The sequence below is a fragment of the Molossus molossus genome, unplaced genomic scaffold (genome assembly GCF_014108415.1).
Source record: "Molossus molossus isolate mMolMol1 unplaced genomic scaffold, mMolMol1.p scaffold_m16_p_18, whole genome shotgun sequence".
Lineage (NCBI taxonomy): Eukaryota > Metazoa > Chordata > Mammalia > Chiroptera > Molossidae > Molossus > Molossus molossus.
The window spans coordinates 63,789,453-63,805,160 of NW_023425353.1; the positions used below are offsets into that span (position 1 = coordinate 63,789,453).

At 41.3% G+C, this 15,708-nt stretch overlaps 1 protein-coding gene across 2 annotated transcripts in view; it reads right to left on the bottom strand.

Annotated features, from left to right (window-relative positions):
* QRICH1 (glutamine rich 1) overlaps positions 1–15,708 on the bottom strand; it is a 51,084-nt gene that overhangs the window by 33,270 nt on the left and 2,106 nt on the right. For both annotated transcript variants that reach the window (XM_036266475.1, XM_036266476.1), the window contains one exon: positions 3,492–3,821. In XM_036266475.1, coding sequence (XP_036122368.1) covers positions 3,492–3,800 — 309 coding nt within the window. In that variant the 5' untranslated portion in view covers positions 3,801–3,821. The remainder of the gene's footprint in view (positions 1–3,491; positions 3,822–15,708) is intronic.

Sequence of the window (15,708 nt, forward strand, 5' to 3'; positions counted from 1 at the left end):
TAGGGAAAAAAATGATCCTTATGAAAAGAGCACTGACAATTATTATTGAATTATTAAATATTTAACTTGCTGATTAAGCTAATGTCCCATAAGCTGTAAATATAACTTTTATGTAGCAGTTCCCTGAGACCTGAACACTATTTCAAAGATTCCTTCAGGATAAAAAAAGATTGGGAAAGCTATCTCAGAGTTTACTTTCTATTTTAAAGAACGGCTTTCGCCCTGGCCAGTTTGGCTCAGCGGTTAGAGCGTCGGCCTGCGGTCCGGAGAGACCCGGGTTCGGTTCCCGCTAAGGGCACATACTTCGGTTGCAGTTTGTCCCTGGCCCTGGTTGGTCGTGTGGGTGGCGGCCACTCGATGTGTCCCTTCACGTCGATGTTTCTCTCTCTCTCTCCCTTCCTCTTTCTCCCTCCCACTCTATCTGTACAAAAAAAAAAAAAAAAATGGAGGAATGTCCTCGGGTGAGGATAAAAAGAAAAAAGAAAAAAAAGAAAGGCTTCCAATAACCCAAAAGTACAAAAATTTCCCATACTGTCTCTTAATTTTTTTTTCTTTAATCCTCACCCGAGGATATTTTTCCATTGATTTTAGAGTTGTGGGGGGGGAGGGGGGGAGCACTGATGTGAGAGAGACAGACACATCAACTGGTAGCCTCCAACATGACCCTGGCAGGGGCTAGGGATCAAACCTGAAACCAAGGTATGTGCCCTTGACTGTGAATTGAACCCACGACTCTTCGGTCCTCGGGCTAAGGATCTACATGCTGAGTCAAACCTGCCAGGACAGTTTTGTTTTTTGTTTTAACTCTCACCTGAGGACATTTTTCCATTCAGACAGTGAGAGGGAGAGAGAGAGAGAAACCAACGCAAAAGGGACACATCGAGTGGCTGCCACCCGCACGACCAACCAGGGCCAGGGACAAACGACAACTGAGGTACACGCCCTTAGCGCAAACTGAACCTGGGTCTCTCTGGACCGCAGGCCAATGCTGTAACCACTGAGCAAAACTGGTCAGGGAGCAGTTTTGGTTTTATCTGAACTGTTTAACCCACCTGTACCTTATTTGTACTCTGAGAGGTATATGACTTTATGCCCAAGAGAAGTAGACTGCCTTACTTCACTAAATAGGTTGTATCCTTTCCCTATCCATTAACAATGTCTCCTTCATTCTGTACCTGGTGCTTATTCATAATGTATATAGAGATGTATGTATATGTAGTTTAAGTCCTTAGTCAATTCCCAAGCTATGGGTCTGAGGTTGCTCCAGGGGACCATTCTATTCTTTCTATTCTGGCTCTTTCTATTCTTCACTTCTCACCTCAGGGCATCCTGAGGACTGCTCCATCTTCCCTAAAAGTTTTCTCCTACATAAATTCCTCTGTCACCAGATTCTGTCTGCCTCCTCTCTCTTTTATCAATTTCTCAGATTTTGGGGGGTTTCCTCTTTTTCTTCTTTTTTTTTTTGGCATTTGTTTTTTTCAGCACTGCTACAAAATGTTTAGTCACAAAGAATGGGGAAAATATGTTCTTATGAGTCTATCATATTGAATCTATCTCATGGAATTCTTCTTCTTTCATTTACAGGGGTTTTGTGAAAGAAGATGATGTTAATAGGCAATCTCAACCAGCCACTTGAACATAAAGTCTCAAAAAACATTTTAAGCTCAAATCCCAAACCATTTTAATCTTATGAACAAGGAAGTCCAAGTTGTAAATAACCGCAGAATAATGTCTTGAACCAAAAAGTCAGCCTTCTCACATCTACCTTTCCTCTAGCTTTCCTTACAAAAACTAGAATAAATCACTGCATCCCTCCATGTACCATGTGCTTTCTTGTCTATGATCCCATTCAGTCTCTCTAAATTTTTGAAAGATGAAAAAACTACGGCTAAAAAGAAGATCATGTCAACAAATAAGAGGGCAAGTCAAATTTGAACCCAGAGCCATGTCTTCCCCATATATATCCATATATATCCATTTGCATTCCCAAGAGGCAAAGGGGCTACCTTCTATTTCATCAAGCATACTTCACCATACTCCTGCCTCTTCATGTTCCACTCCCTTTTGCATTTTCTTTGTGGAAAAAGCATCAAAGGCAAAATAAAATGCAACCACAATACAGTAGCAAGAAAGCAGCATTTGTAACTGGAGATGACTGAGGTTCACATAAGAACCCCTAAAAGAGAAAAAATTTTACCATCTTAGAAAATGTATTAGTTTCTCCTCTTTTGTTAAGTTTATTATCAATTAGCATTACTACCTGAGGCTTATCAATAGCAAATGCAGACCTAGAGATCTGCAGGTGACCTGAGTCATGGAACCATACAACTAGATGAAGATCACTAAACTAAATTAAGCTTTCCATTTAAAACAAGTTCCAAATGCCATGTATTTTTAGTAATGAGCCAAGACTAACCCTCCTATGTGTTTTTTTTTTCACTTAAATATTGATTTTTTTTAGAGAGAGAAAGGGAGGGAGAGAAAGAAACATCAATGTGAGAGAGAATCAACTGGCTGCCTCCTGCACACCCCCTACTGGGGATGAAGCCTGAAACCCAGGCATGTGTCCCTGATGGGGAATCCAACTGGGACCTCTCAGTCAATGGGACGACGCTCAATCCACTGAGCCACACAGGTCAGGCCCCCTCCTATGTTCTTTTTAAAAATTTTTTCTTTATAGATTTCTAGAGAGAGGATGGGAGAGGGGGAGAGACAGAAACATCAATGAGAGAGAACATCGACTGGCCACCTCCTGCATGCCCCTCACTGGGGATTTGGCCCACAACCCACGCATGTGCCCTGATTGGGAATCAAACCGGCAACCTCCTGGTGCATGGGTCAACGCTCAACTGCTGAGACACAGCGGCCGGGCCCTCCTATGTTCTTGATAACATCAGGATGAGAGACAGAAGGGAAGCTTCAGTCACACTCAGCTGTGTCACATCCAAATCCAGTCCCAGAAGACCTCTAATTTCTAGACTATCAACTCTCCAAAGAAAACAGTAAGTATCTGTGGTCTTCTCAGTTTACAGTAGTTGCAAATACTTTTAGTCTGCATTAACTATGAAACTTTATGTTAAAGAAAATGTTTCAAAAAGTCACAGTATTCCCTTTTTTTTTTTTTTTAATCTTCACCCAAGGACATTTTTCCATTTTTTGTTCAGATAGAGTGGGAGGGAGAGAGAGGAAAAGAGAGACAGAGAGAAACATCGATGTGAAAGGGACACATCGAGTGGCTGCCACCCACACGACCAACCAGGGCCAGGGACAAATTGCAACCGAGGTACGTGCCCTTAGCGGGAACCAAACCCGAGTCTCTCTGGACCACAGGCCTATGCTCTAACCACTGAGCCAAACTGGCCAGGGCCACAGTATTCCCTTTAATGAAAATAACCTGACACTGTATATAGATGTGATGCCCCTACTAACAAAAACTATGATGGAAAAATAAAGTCTATTAAATAGAATGCACCTCAACATAGCCTTTTTACCTGAACCTGCTGTGGCTGTTGAACCTGGATCTGCTGTTCTTGCTGGGTTTGTGGCTGAACACTGGTGGTGACTGGACAGGCAAGTTCCAGCAAAGATCCGGCCACTTCGGTGTTGTCTGGGTAAATGCAGTTCCCACCCTGTTGGTATACCATGGTAGTGGTAGCCGTCTGCTGGAACTCCTGAAGGGCTTCTGGACCCTTAGAGGCTAGTGAGTCCAGAAATTCCTTCATCCTGTGTTGTGGGACAGACCGTGCCTTCACTCGGATGTACTCTTCAAAGGAGATGGTGTTCTCCAGAGAATTATTCATATTGTAGAGTCCTTAGGGTTCCTAGTAATAAAATAAATGGCCAGAAGTCAAAATTATGCTATTGTTTTTATATCCTGAAATGCACAGGCCAATCACGCTTGCATCAGAGTGGAATAGTCAGGGCAGCTGTATATGTTGGAATCCAAAGTAAAGTTTTATGATATCACTTTATTTTTTCAATTAATGGTATCTGAAAATTGTTTCCATAACATTTCTTAATCAAATTATCATACTGAAGCCAAAACAACAAAAACAACAACAAAAGCATGCATCACAATATTGGATGAAACAAGCTAAAAACACTCTGCACCCAGCACTAGGCCAACTTCATTGATTCTGTAGAGCCAAGCACTGGACAATAAGTCACATGCAAAATTGCTCTGTGACCATCACAGAGAGGACTACCAAGGAAGCTACGAGCAGGAATTCCCACTGACATGTTCTATTTCTATTGTCAACTATGTCCGATAGTGAAGGGACAGTATACCACCTAGCTATGGCAAGACCCAAGAGATAGGAGATGTCTCTTCACCTCTCACCAGAAGTACCCAAAATTCTATTTTGCCATATCCTGCTCACATTCTTTTGTAACATAGCTTACTGGTTAAGAGCATGGATTTTAGAGCCAGACTGCTTAGGTTCAAATCCTAGCTCAATCTCTCTTTAGCTGTGTAATCCTGAATAAGTCAGTTAACCTTAGTTTTCTTGTCTAGAAAATGGGGGTAAAATATTATTTACCTCACAAAGCTGACATGAGAATTAAATATATGTAAAACACTTAGAAAAGTATCTGACACAGAAAGGGCTACATTAAGTATTAATTATTAAAATAAGTGGGGGAGGGAGTTGAATAATGTCTTAAATAACTAGGTCACTACTAAAATTCAGAAATCAATTCTATAAGTTTTCCATCAGAGTATTTATCTTGAGAATTAATCTGCAGGGGTGTGTAGTAACTCCCAACTGGCTGAAGGACAACAATGCAATCTACCTATGGATGGCTGAGTGCCCTGCTACTGCTTTCACACCATTCTTTCTTGATCAGTACCACCTTCAGGACGAAAGTAGCAGCAGGACATGAGAGTTAACACAAACCAAGTGAACCCTTTTGTCAAAAGGACTCTAAGTCACCCTGGCCGGTTTTGCTCAGCGGTTAGAGCGTCGGCCTGCAGACCAGAGTCCTGGGTAGGGTTCCCATTAGGGGCACATACCCCCCCCCCCAAAAAAAAGGACTCTAAGTCAATCTCAAATGTCTGGAAAAATGGTTTGTTTCCTTGAGCCATCAGGCAGGAATATCAGTCTCTCTTTCACTGCACTCATGTTCTGCCTTATGTTACAGATATAAGGTGTATATCTCATCTCTTCCAAGTGGCAGACAAGACTGTCCTGTCCTCTGTGAATGGTTGACACATGGTAGGTGTTTCATCGCATTTGGAACTCAATGTCAAACAAGAAGGATTACTACTCTTTGCTCTTGTAACAACTATAACTTACAACCATAAGTGTTATGCTTTCCCCTAGAAAATGGTCAGTATATACCCTGGAAAAAACCCACCAAAGTATGAGATCAAAGAAAAAATATGACTCTTACTGCTATTAATTCACTGACACTGGCAATATTTCTGTGGAGTGCTGTGCAAGTACAGCATACAAATTATATTCAGGTGCTTTCAAACAGAACAGACGCAGCAATACGAACAGACGCAGCAATACATCTTTTTTTTTTATTCCTCACCCGAGGATATTTTTCCACTTATTATTAGATAGAGTCGAAGGAAGGGAGAGAGACAGAGACACTACCCAAAGAGGGCGGGGGATGAACCACAACCGAGGTATATGCCCTTGACCGGAATCAAACCCGCAACACATTTGTCCACGGGCCGATGCTGTAACTGCTGAGCCAAATCAGCCAGGACCCAGAAATAAATCTTTTATAATAATGTACATAGTATACTGCAAATGTATTTCTCCACAAATAAAAAACAACACATACCTTATCCTGTGTAACATAAAAATTCCTAGGAAATCCCAAGCACAACAGAGTGCAGAAAACATCAAGTGTAGGTCAAGAGAGTGCTTGCTCATGGCCTTTTGTCTTCTGAAATTTAATTGTCTGTTCCCCTTTCACCTCTCTTCTGACCATCTCCCTTGCCCAACTTTTCCTTCACTGCTCAGGGACTTTAGTTATCTTCTTGGTGTAGAAAACTAAGAGGTCTGTTATAAGACTTCGAAATTAAGCTATTAATGATGTCCATGCATATATGAATAAGAAGGGTATCAAGGCTGAGCACCCCATCCTTCTGTTATAAATTTAGAGCAGATGTCGGGCTGGTGTGGTTCAGTGGTTGAGCATCAACCCATGCACCAAGAGGTTCAATTCCCAGCCCAGGTTGTGGGCCCAATCCCCAGTGGGAGGCATGCAGGAGGCAGCCAATCGATGTTCTCTCTCACCAATGTTTCTCTCTCTCCTCTCACTCTTAAAAATAAAGGAAAAAAAATTTTTTTTAAAAAAACACACACAAAAAAACAATGCTCTTGTAGAGATCATGCTTAAACTTAAAAAAACAACAACAAATAAACAAATTTAGAGCAGGCCATTCCAGTATAGGTAACCCACAAACTCACCTCATCAGCATAGCATATGTCAAAACTTCCCTTTGATAAGAACATCACAACTGGAATTTCCTTCTTAGAAAGCACCTCTCGTAATATAGACTCAACAGCATTGCAAACTTTACAACATGTGATTCTAATATCTAATTACATATACTCTTATGCTCAAAAAGGGACAAAGGAGATTGTCAGAGTACATACAATTAACTGGTTCTCTCCTATGCTAGTACATGTTTCTTTCTTTTTTTTTTTTTACCTCCCTAATACCAAGGTCAACTGAAACTAACACTTCCCCATTTTTTTCCCTTCAACAATTAGTTGCATTCCTGAAAAATACTGAGACTTCTTGAATTTGAAGACTGCCTGTGCTGGAATCACAGCTACTATGTCAAAACAAGATTTTTTTTTTTAAGTACAAAGAATTATGCAGCAAAAACTTTGTCTCAGATCCGAGAGAAAACTGCCCTGGCCAGTTTGGCTCAGCGGTTAGAGCATCGGCCTGCGGTCCAGAGACCGGGGTTCAATTCCTGCTAAGGGCACATACCTCAGTTGCAGTTTGTCCCGGGCCCTGATTGGGTCGTGTGGGAGGCAGCCACTCAAGGTGTTCCTTTCACGTCGATGTTTCTCTCTCCCTCCCACTCTATCTGAACAAAAAAATGAAAAACTGTCCTTAGGTGAGGATAAAAAAAAAATCTGAGAGAAAATAAACACAAATACCAAAAAACATTAAAAGTTAAGTTTATAGAACCAGGAAACCTTCATACAAATACTGTTTGGTAAAGGCAGTCCCTAGAATCTTCCTGGTGACTTTATTTCCTTTAACTTTTTTTTTTATCCTCACCCGAGGACATTTTCCCTTTTTTTTTTTTTTTTGTTCAGAGAGAGTGGGAGGGAGAGAGAGAAAAACATCGACGTGAAAGGAACACATCGAGTGGCTGCCACCCACATGATCAACCAGGGCCGCATGACCAACCATGGCTGGGGACAAACTGCAACCGAGGTATGTGCCCTTAGCGGGAACCGAACCCAGGTCTCTCTGGACCGCAGGCCGACGCTCTAACCGCTGAGCCAAACCGGCCACGGCTCCTTTAACTTTTTATTCATCATATTTGTTGTTGTTAATCTTCACCCGAGGATATTTTTGCATTTATTTTTTTTTTTCTGAGAGAGAATGGGAGGAAGGAGGAAGAGAGAGCAATGGAGAGGGAAAGGGAGAGAAAGGGGGGGTGGAGAGAGAGAGAGAGAGCGAGCGAGCGAGAGAGAGCGGAAGAGAGAAAGAGAAACACTGATTGGCCAAGCGACACAAATGGGGATTAAATCTGCAACGCAGGTACATGTTCTTGACCAGAAATCAACCTGCTACCCTTTGGTCCTCAGGCTGATGCTCCAACTGTTGAAGTCAAACGGGCCAGTGCTCCTTTCACTTTTTAAAGTTTCAGTAATTCCAGAGGCCTCATTTGAAGTCTGATATTAAGTACAAAGGAGCCTAGTGCCCTGGCTGGTTTGGCTCAGTGGCTGGAGTGTCAGCCTGCGGACCAGAGAGTACTGGGTTCAGTTCCCGCTGAGGGCACATACCTCAGTTGCAGTTTGTCCCCGGCCCTGGTTGGGGTCATGTGGGTGGCAACTACTCGATGTGTCTCTCTCATGTCGATGTGTCTCTCTCTCTTTCTCCTTCTCTCCCCCCTGCTCTATCTGAAGATAAATGCAAAAATGTCCTCAGGTGAGGATAAAAAAATAAAGGAGACTAGCTGGTGTGGCTCAGTGGTTGAGTGTTGACCCATGCACCAAGAGGTCGCCAGTTCGATTCCCAGTCAGAGTACATGCCCAGGTTGTGGACCAGATCACCAGTGGGGGCATGTAGGAGGCAGCCAATTGATGTTCTCTCTCATCAATGTTTCCATCTCTCTCCCCCTCTCCCTCTCTCTCTAAAATCAATAAAGAAGAAAAAAAATTTCAAAAAAACAATGAAGAAAATACATTATAAAAAAATAAAATATAAAGGAGAAATGCACCAACTTTTCTTCCTAGAAACAAGCTTTCTTCAGTTTTCAGTATAAAATTCCACTTTGGTTTTCTGTTTTTTTTTTTTTTTTTTTGGGGGGGGGGATAAAAGTAATACATCCATTTTGTAAGAAAAAAAATGTTCAAATAGTATAGAAAAGTATAAAATGAAAAGTAAAAACAGCTTAGAAGCCTGGCTGGTGTGGCTCAGTGGTTGAGCATCGTCCCATGCACCAAGACGTCACGGGTTTGCCCTGGCCGGTTTGGCTCAGCGGTTAGAGCGTCGGCCTGCAGTCCTGAGAGACCCGGGTTCGGTTCCCGCTAAGGGCGCGTATCTCGGTTGCAGTTTGTCCCCAGCCCTGGTCGGTTGTGCGGGTGGCAGCCACTCGATGAGTTCCTTTCACATCGATGTTTCTCTCTCTCTCTCTCTCTCTCTGTTCCTCTCTCTCCCTCCCACTCTACCTGAACAATAAATGGAAAAATGTCCTCTGGTGAGGATAAAAAAAAAAAAAAAAGATGTCACGGGTTCAATGGATGTTCTCTCTCATCGATGTTTCTCTCTCTCCCTCTTCATTCTTCTCTCTCTGAAATCAATAAAGAAAAAAATAAAAGCTTAAAAAAATAGCTAAGAATACTTTGACCTCTGGTTCTTGATCTACCAATTTTATTTTGTTGTTTTTATTGATTTTAGAGAAAGGGAGGGAAATATTAATTTGTTGTTCCACTTACTTTCTTCATTTATTGGTTGATTTTTTTATAAATATTTTTTCAATCCTCACCCAAGGATATGTTTATTTTAATTAATTTTAGAGAGAGAGGAAGTCAGAGAGAAAGAAAGAAAAACATTGATGCGAGAGAGAAATATCAATCGGTTGCCTCCTATAGGCAACCTGACTGAGGATTGAACTTCAACCTAGGCGTGTGTCCTGATGGCAAATCAAACCTACAACCTTTTGGTGCGTGGGGTGATGCTCCAACCAACTGAGCCACCTGGCTAGGGCCATTAGTTGATTCTTGTAAGTGTTCTGACTGGCGTACTGGGACAAAGCTCTAACCAACCGAGGACCCAGCCAGGACTTCTTGATCTATCAATTTTATTTTTATTTTTTAATTTTTTTAATCCTCACCCGAGGATATTCCCCCTCCCCCATTTATCTTCAGACAGAGTCGGGGGTGGGGGGGACAGCGACATGAGACAGACACATCGATCGGTTGCCTCCTGCACAACCCCGACCTGGGACGAATCCACAACCAAGGCACATGCCCCTGACCAGAATCGAACCTCAAACTCTTCGGTCTGAGGGTCGATGCTCTAACTGCTGAGCTAAACCAGCCAGGGCTGATCTAGCAATTTTAAATAAATACTGATCTGTCCTCTAGGAATGGTGAGTTTAGGGCATTTAAATTTACCTTCCTCTCACCAACTTCTGCCAATCACATTTTTATTTTTGTCACAATCACTTTCATAGCTTTAAACTTCTATTTGTGGACTCATTAATTTTAGAGTATCTCTAAACTTTCCACTATGTAACATAAGGAAATTAAAGTTCCATGCCCTCTGTTTCTGAAAAACATTTAGTTAAGTGAGTATAATTTCTGTTCAATCAATCTTTTAGTTTTAGAACACAGCATTTCATAACAATTCAAACTCAGGACTTTTTTCTAAATCCACATTCCAAAGATGATAAAAACCATTCTGCTCCAAACGAATCCTACCTGTCACTATCTAGAATGCGACTTTCAAAAATGTCACTACAAGAAACTCTTGTCTAAATATCAATTTATTCCCTGAGAAGGGCAAATAAGATGGATAGTAATCTCTCAAAAAGAATAAAAAAAAGTATCTGCTATGAAGTCTCAAAGTTCATTCTTTAAGCTTTCATCAAAAAAGGGAAAAAGATCAATGTTTGAAGTAGAAAAAAGTCTATAAAGCTTAGAAAATGTTGCCCGGCCAGTGTGGCTCAGTGGATTGAGCCTTGTCCCATAGACTGAAAGGTCCCAGTTTGATCCCTGGTTAGGGCACATGCACAGGATGCAGCTTAATCCCCAGTAAGGGGGTGTGCAGTAGGCAGCCAATTGATATTTCTATCTCCTTCTCCCTTCCTCTCTAAAAAAAAATAAAAAACTTAGAAAATGTTAATAAAGGTTCATACATAGGTGTGTTCATTATATTCCTCTATTCTTGTGAAAATATTTGAAGTCTCCAATGATAAAAACACCTTTGGTTAATAGCTAGCCATGAGTTTTAAGTACTTCATTATTTTAAAAAAACGTTTTTTGTATTGATTCTAGAGTGAGGAAGGGAGAGGAAGTGAGAGATAAAAATATCGATGAGAGCCCTGGCCAGTTTGGCTCAACAGTTGGAGCGTCGGCCTGCAGTCCCGAGAGAGCCGGGTTCGGTTCCCGCTAAGGGTATGTACCTCAGTTGCAGTTTGTCCCCGGCCCTGATTGGTCGTGTGGGTGGCAGCCACTCGATGTGTCCCTTTCACGTCAATGTTTCTCTCTCTCTTCCTCACTCCCCCTCCCACTCTACCTGATCAAAAAATAGAAAAATGTCCTCAGGTGAGGAATATATATATAAAAACATTGATTGGCCACCTCATGCATGCCCCCGACTGGGGATTTGGCCCACAACCTGGGCATGTGCCATGACTGGGAATCAAACCTGTGACCTCTTGGTGCATGGATCAGTGCTCAATTACTTAGCCACACCGGCCTGGCATTAAATGTTTTTATTGATTTAAAAACAGGGAGAGGGAGAGAGACGTAGAAACATCAATGAGAGAGAAACATCAATCAGCTGCCTCCTGCACACCTCTCCCTATTGCGGATGGAACCAGCAACCTGGGCATGTGCCCTGACTGGGAATCGAACCAGTGACCTTGAACCAGCCACCTCCTGGTGTATAGGATGACATTCAACTAAGCCACACGGGTTGGGCTGTTTTAAGTAGTTTAGACTCCAAAGTATAAAACCATCTGCAGTGCTCCAAGCTTAGAGCCTACTGCTGGTGTGGCTTCAAGCAGAAGCCATTGCTTCCAAATGTTTTTTTTCTTTCACTAGGCCCCCAGGAGGTTCTTTCCTGACTCTGTACAAGTCCACAAGATCATTTGAGAACCACAGAATCAGAGCAGGCTAAAAATATTAAGGAATAATATATTCAGTGGAAAACTAAAAAGCCAATTTCAAAGAATCCAATCTGTCCATTTATACAGACTAAGATACACACAGTTTCATTTCATTTCTCGTCCTTTTAACCTGCTCAATTGGCAGTATCCACCAGACTGACACATCCCAATAATGGAAGGTACACAAAGTCAGCATTTGACCTGACACAAAGTGCTGCTTAGGAAAAAAAAAAAAAAAGCTTTAGAAATATATTGAAATATTTTATACTAGCCAATGAGTAAAAGAAAAAGACAGAAAAATTAAATAAATCCTCTCCAGTAGTGATGGTTTCTTCCTTTGCTTTTATGTTCAGAAATAGTCCTCCCTACCATAAGATAAAGTCACTTTCTATCTACAATTTTTAAAAATTTACTGTATAATTGTTTATATAATGCTTTCATCCATTCAGAATTTATTTTGCATAGGATAAGGTACATGTTTGATGTTTTTCCCAAACAACCTGTTCCTTTATCATTTATTGAACTTCTATTGATATTCCTTTGCCCAGTGACTTAAAATGCCTCTGACATGACATACCAAATTCATAAAAAGAAGATGTGGCTTCTAAGCTTTTAGTGTGTGATTACATAGATTCTCCTATAACACTAGCTAAATAAAGCATGTTAGTACCTGGAAGATTCTTGCCGACTCTCCCATCCTCAACACAAAATTGGCTTAAATTTATATTTAATGACACAGAAACAAGCTATATGTGAAAAGGAAGCAAACATAATTGTATTTATGTATTCCAGTATTGTTTAATTATATATATGACAAAAAAGAGCTGGCAAAAATGCATCTAAATGCTAATATTTTCCATAATTTTTATTAAACAAAAAAATTAAAAAGTAAAAAAAAATTTTTTTTTAAATCCTGACCTGAGGACATTTTTCCATATTTTGTCCAGATAGAGTGGGAGGGAGAGAGAGAGAGAGAGAAACATTGATGTGAAAGGGACACATCAAGTGGCTGCCACCGGCATGACCCAACCAGGGCCGGAGACAAACTGCAACCGAGGTACGTGCCCTTAGCGGGAACCGAACCCGGGTCTCTCTTGACTACAGGCTGACGCCCTAACCGCTGAGCCAAACCGGCCAGGGCGAAAAGTTAAATATTTTGTACAGTGGTTATATCACAATAACAATAACAGACACCCAATTCTGGTGGATCATAGTGTGATTTTCCCCTTCAAAATCTCAAACTCAAAGACAAAACCATCAAGCACAAGAAGCTTGCATAACAACAAAGACTGTTAAGTTCTTCAAGATGCTGTTCACAAGACACACAAGGCTGAACCTTGATAACAGAGAAAGAGAAATGAATAAACTCAATGAATCTACTCTCTATAACCCCAAAAGAAACAAAAAAAATTTTTTTTATCCTCACCCGAGGACATTTTTCCATTTTTGTTCAGATAAAGTGGGAGGGAGAGAGAGGAAGAGAGAGAGAACCATCAACGTGAAAGGGACACATCAAGTGGCTGCCTCCCGCATGACCCCAACCAGGGCCGGGGACAAACTGCAACTGAGGTACATGCCCTTAGCGGGAACTAAACCCGGGTCTCTCTGGACCGCGGGCCAACACTCTAACCACTGAATCAAATCGGCCAGGGCGAAACAAAATTCTTAATTAGCTCCAAGTCAAAGACTTGGTGAGAGCAGTAAATATTAATTAAAATACTTACAAAAAGCCCTGGCTGGGTGGCTCAGTTGGTTGGAGCGTCATCCCATACCCAAAAGGCTGCAGGTTCAAATCCATTCAGGGCACATGCCTAGGTTTCGGGTTCGATCCTCAGTCAGGGCATGTACAGTAGGCAACTGATCTTAACTTTGGTGTTTCTTTCTTTCTTTCTCTGTCTTGCTCTTGTTCTCTCTCCCTCGCTTTCCCTCTCTAAAATCAATAAACATATCCTCTGGGTGAGGATAAAAAAAACAAAAACAAAAACTTATCACTCTGGGGCTCAATGGAGTGGGGGGAATCTATAAACAAGTATTTGCTTCTGAGTACTTTAAAAACAGCTGCTTTACAAAACAATAAACACACAAACCAGTCCCCCAGCAACAGACTCAAGAAATTTGTTCTTGTATGCACACCTCGATTACTAGTATTTCCCCTGTACTTCCTTCTATTAGAGTTTAGCACAGTGCCTGACACAGCAGACCCTCATTTATAAATGTTATCATTATTTTATTACTTTATCACTAGAACACAAGATGATACCATGGACAAAGGTTACTCCAAAGCAGCAATCTATTACATTTCTATTGTTCTGTTTGCTAATTTTTTTCTTTTTTCTATTTAGATACTTAGGGAAGACCTAAGTACTCAAGAAAATCATCCTTTCTTGGGTCCCCTCAACTAAGATACCTCTTCCAAAATCTCCATTGGGCTATTCATCTGCCTCACATCTTTACCAGAGGAGTCTCTGATCTAGGCACATTTTCACTATGGTTCTATTTTTGGACAGCACACTTTTAACCTGGAACTTAAATTACATTCCTACCAAAGATTAATGGATTGTAAATAAACTGGCACAACCATTTGCAATATCTATTAAAGTTGAAAATATCCATTCTATACAACCCAACAATTCTACCCTTAGGTATATGTGACTCGGCATTGTTAATAGCAGCCCTAAATTGGAAGGGATCTACATGTCTATCAATAGTAGAATGGATAAATAATGAACTACAGCTGCACACGATGTGAATGAATTTCACACACACAATGCTAAAAGAAAAATAAAATACAGCATGATTCCATTTACATAAAATTCAAAAACAAACAAAACTATGTTGAGGGATATAAGGTGGTAAAAGGAAAACAAAACATGATTATCACGTAAGTCAGAAAAGTAATTGTCTCTAGGGGTTGAGAAGCTGTGACCAAATGACACCCATTAAAAGTTATTGAAAAAGTGGTAATTAGCCCTGGCCGGTAATTGGCTCAGCGGTTAGAGCATCAGCCCAAGAACCAGAGAGGCCCGGGTCCGGTTCCCACTAAGGGCACGTACCTTGGTTAGTTTGTCCCTGGCCCCCGTTGGGTTTGGGTGGGTGGCAAACAGTTGATGTGTCTCTCTCACATCGATGTTTCTCTCTCTCTCTTCCTCCCCCCTCCCTCCTGCTCTATCTGAAGATAAATGCAAAAATGTCCTCAGGTGAGGATTTAAAAAAGGAAGTGGTAATTATACAGTGCTTTATTTTATAATTTTACAGTAAACTGTATACAGGTCATCTGAATTTATACAGATATTTCACAAATTTTTAGGAAAAAAAGAGCTCTCTGACACAGCCTACGAGCTCTACCTACAGTTTTGCCCTTGTCTAAAGTGTGAAATCAAAGAGCAATTCTTTCCCCTTTTCAGCAAAGAAAGGTTAACCTAGTAGGTCTTCATGCAGCCACAACCAGAAATCACAATCCAGTATTAAGAAAACAAATGAAACATTTAAGTGAAGGCTGGAGAGGACTTAAATTAAATCATTTAGAACAAAATGTGGGGCAACTAAATACAAAGTAACAAAAAAGAACAGGTGTGTTCATGGGCACCTCAATCTGTGGCTGAGTAATAAAAAACCATTAAAGATAAAGGGTGACCATTTAAAAAGTAGACAAGCGCCCTGGCTGGTTTGGCTCAGTGGTAAGAGCATTGGCCCTCAGACCGAAGGGTCTCAGGTCCGATGCTCGGTCAAGGGCATGTACCTGGGTTGCAGGTTCCACCCCTGGCCCTGGTCTGGTTCCTGCTGGATGCAACCAATTGATGTGTGTCTCTCCCATGGATGTTTCCCTCCCTCCCTTCTACTCTATCTAAAATCAATAGAAAAATAGCCTCAGGAGAGGGTTAACAACAACAACAAAATCTTTAAAAAGTAGACAGGCAAGAAAACATAAAAAATAATAAAAAGTAGACAGGCAAGCCCGGCCAGTGTGCTCAGTGGTTGAGCATCGACCCATGCACCAAGAGGTCGCTGGTTCGATTCCCAGTCAGGGCACATGCCCAGGATGTGGGCCAGATTCCCAGTGTGAGGCATGCAGGAGGTGGCCAATAGAGGTTTCCATCTCTCTCCCTCTCCCTTCCTCTGTCTCTCTAACACATCAATAAAGAAAAAAAATTTTTTTTAAAAAGTAG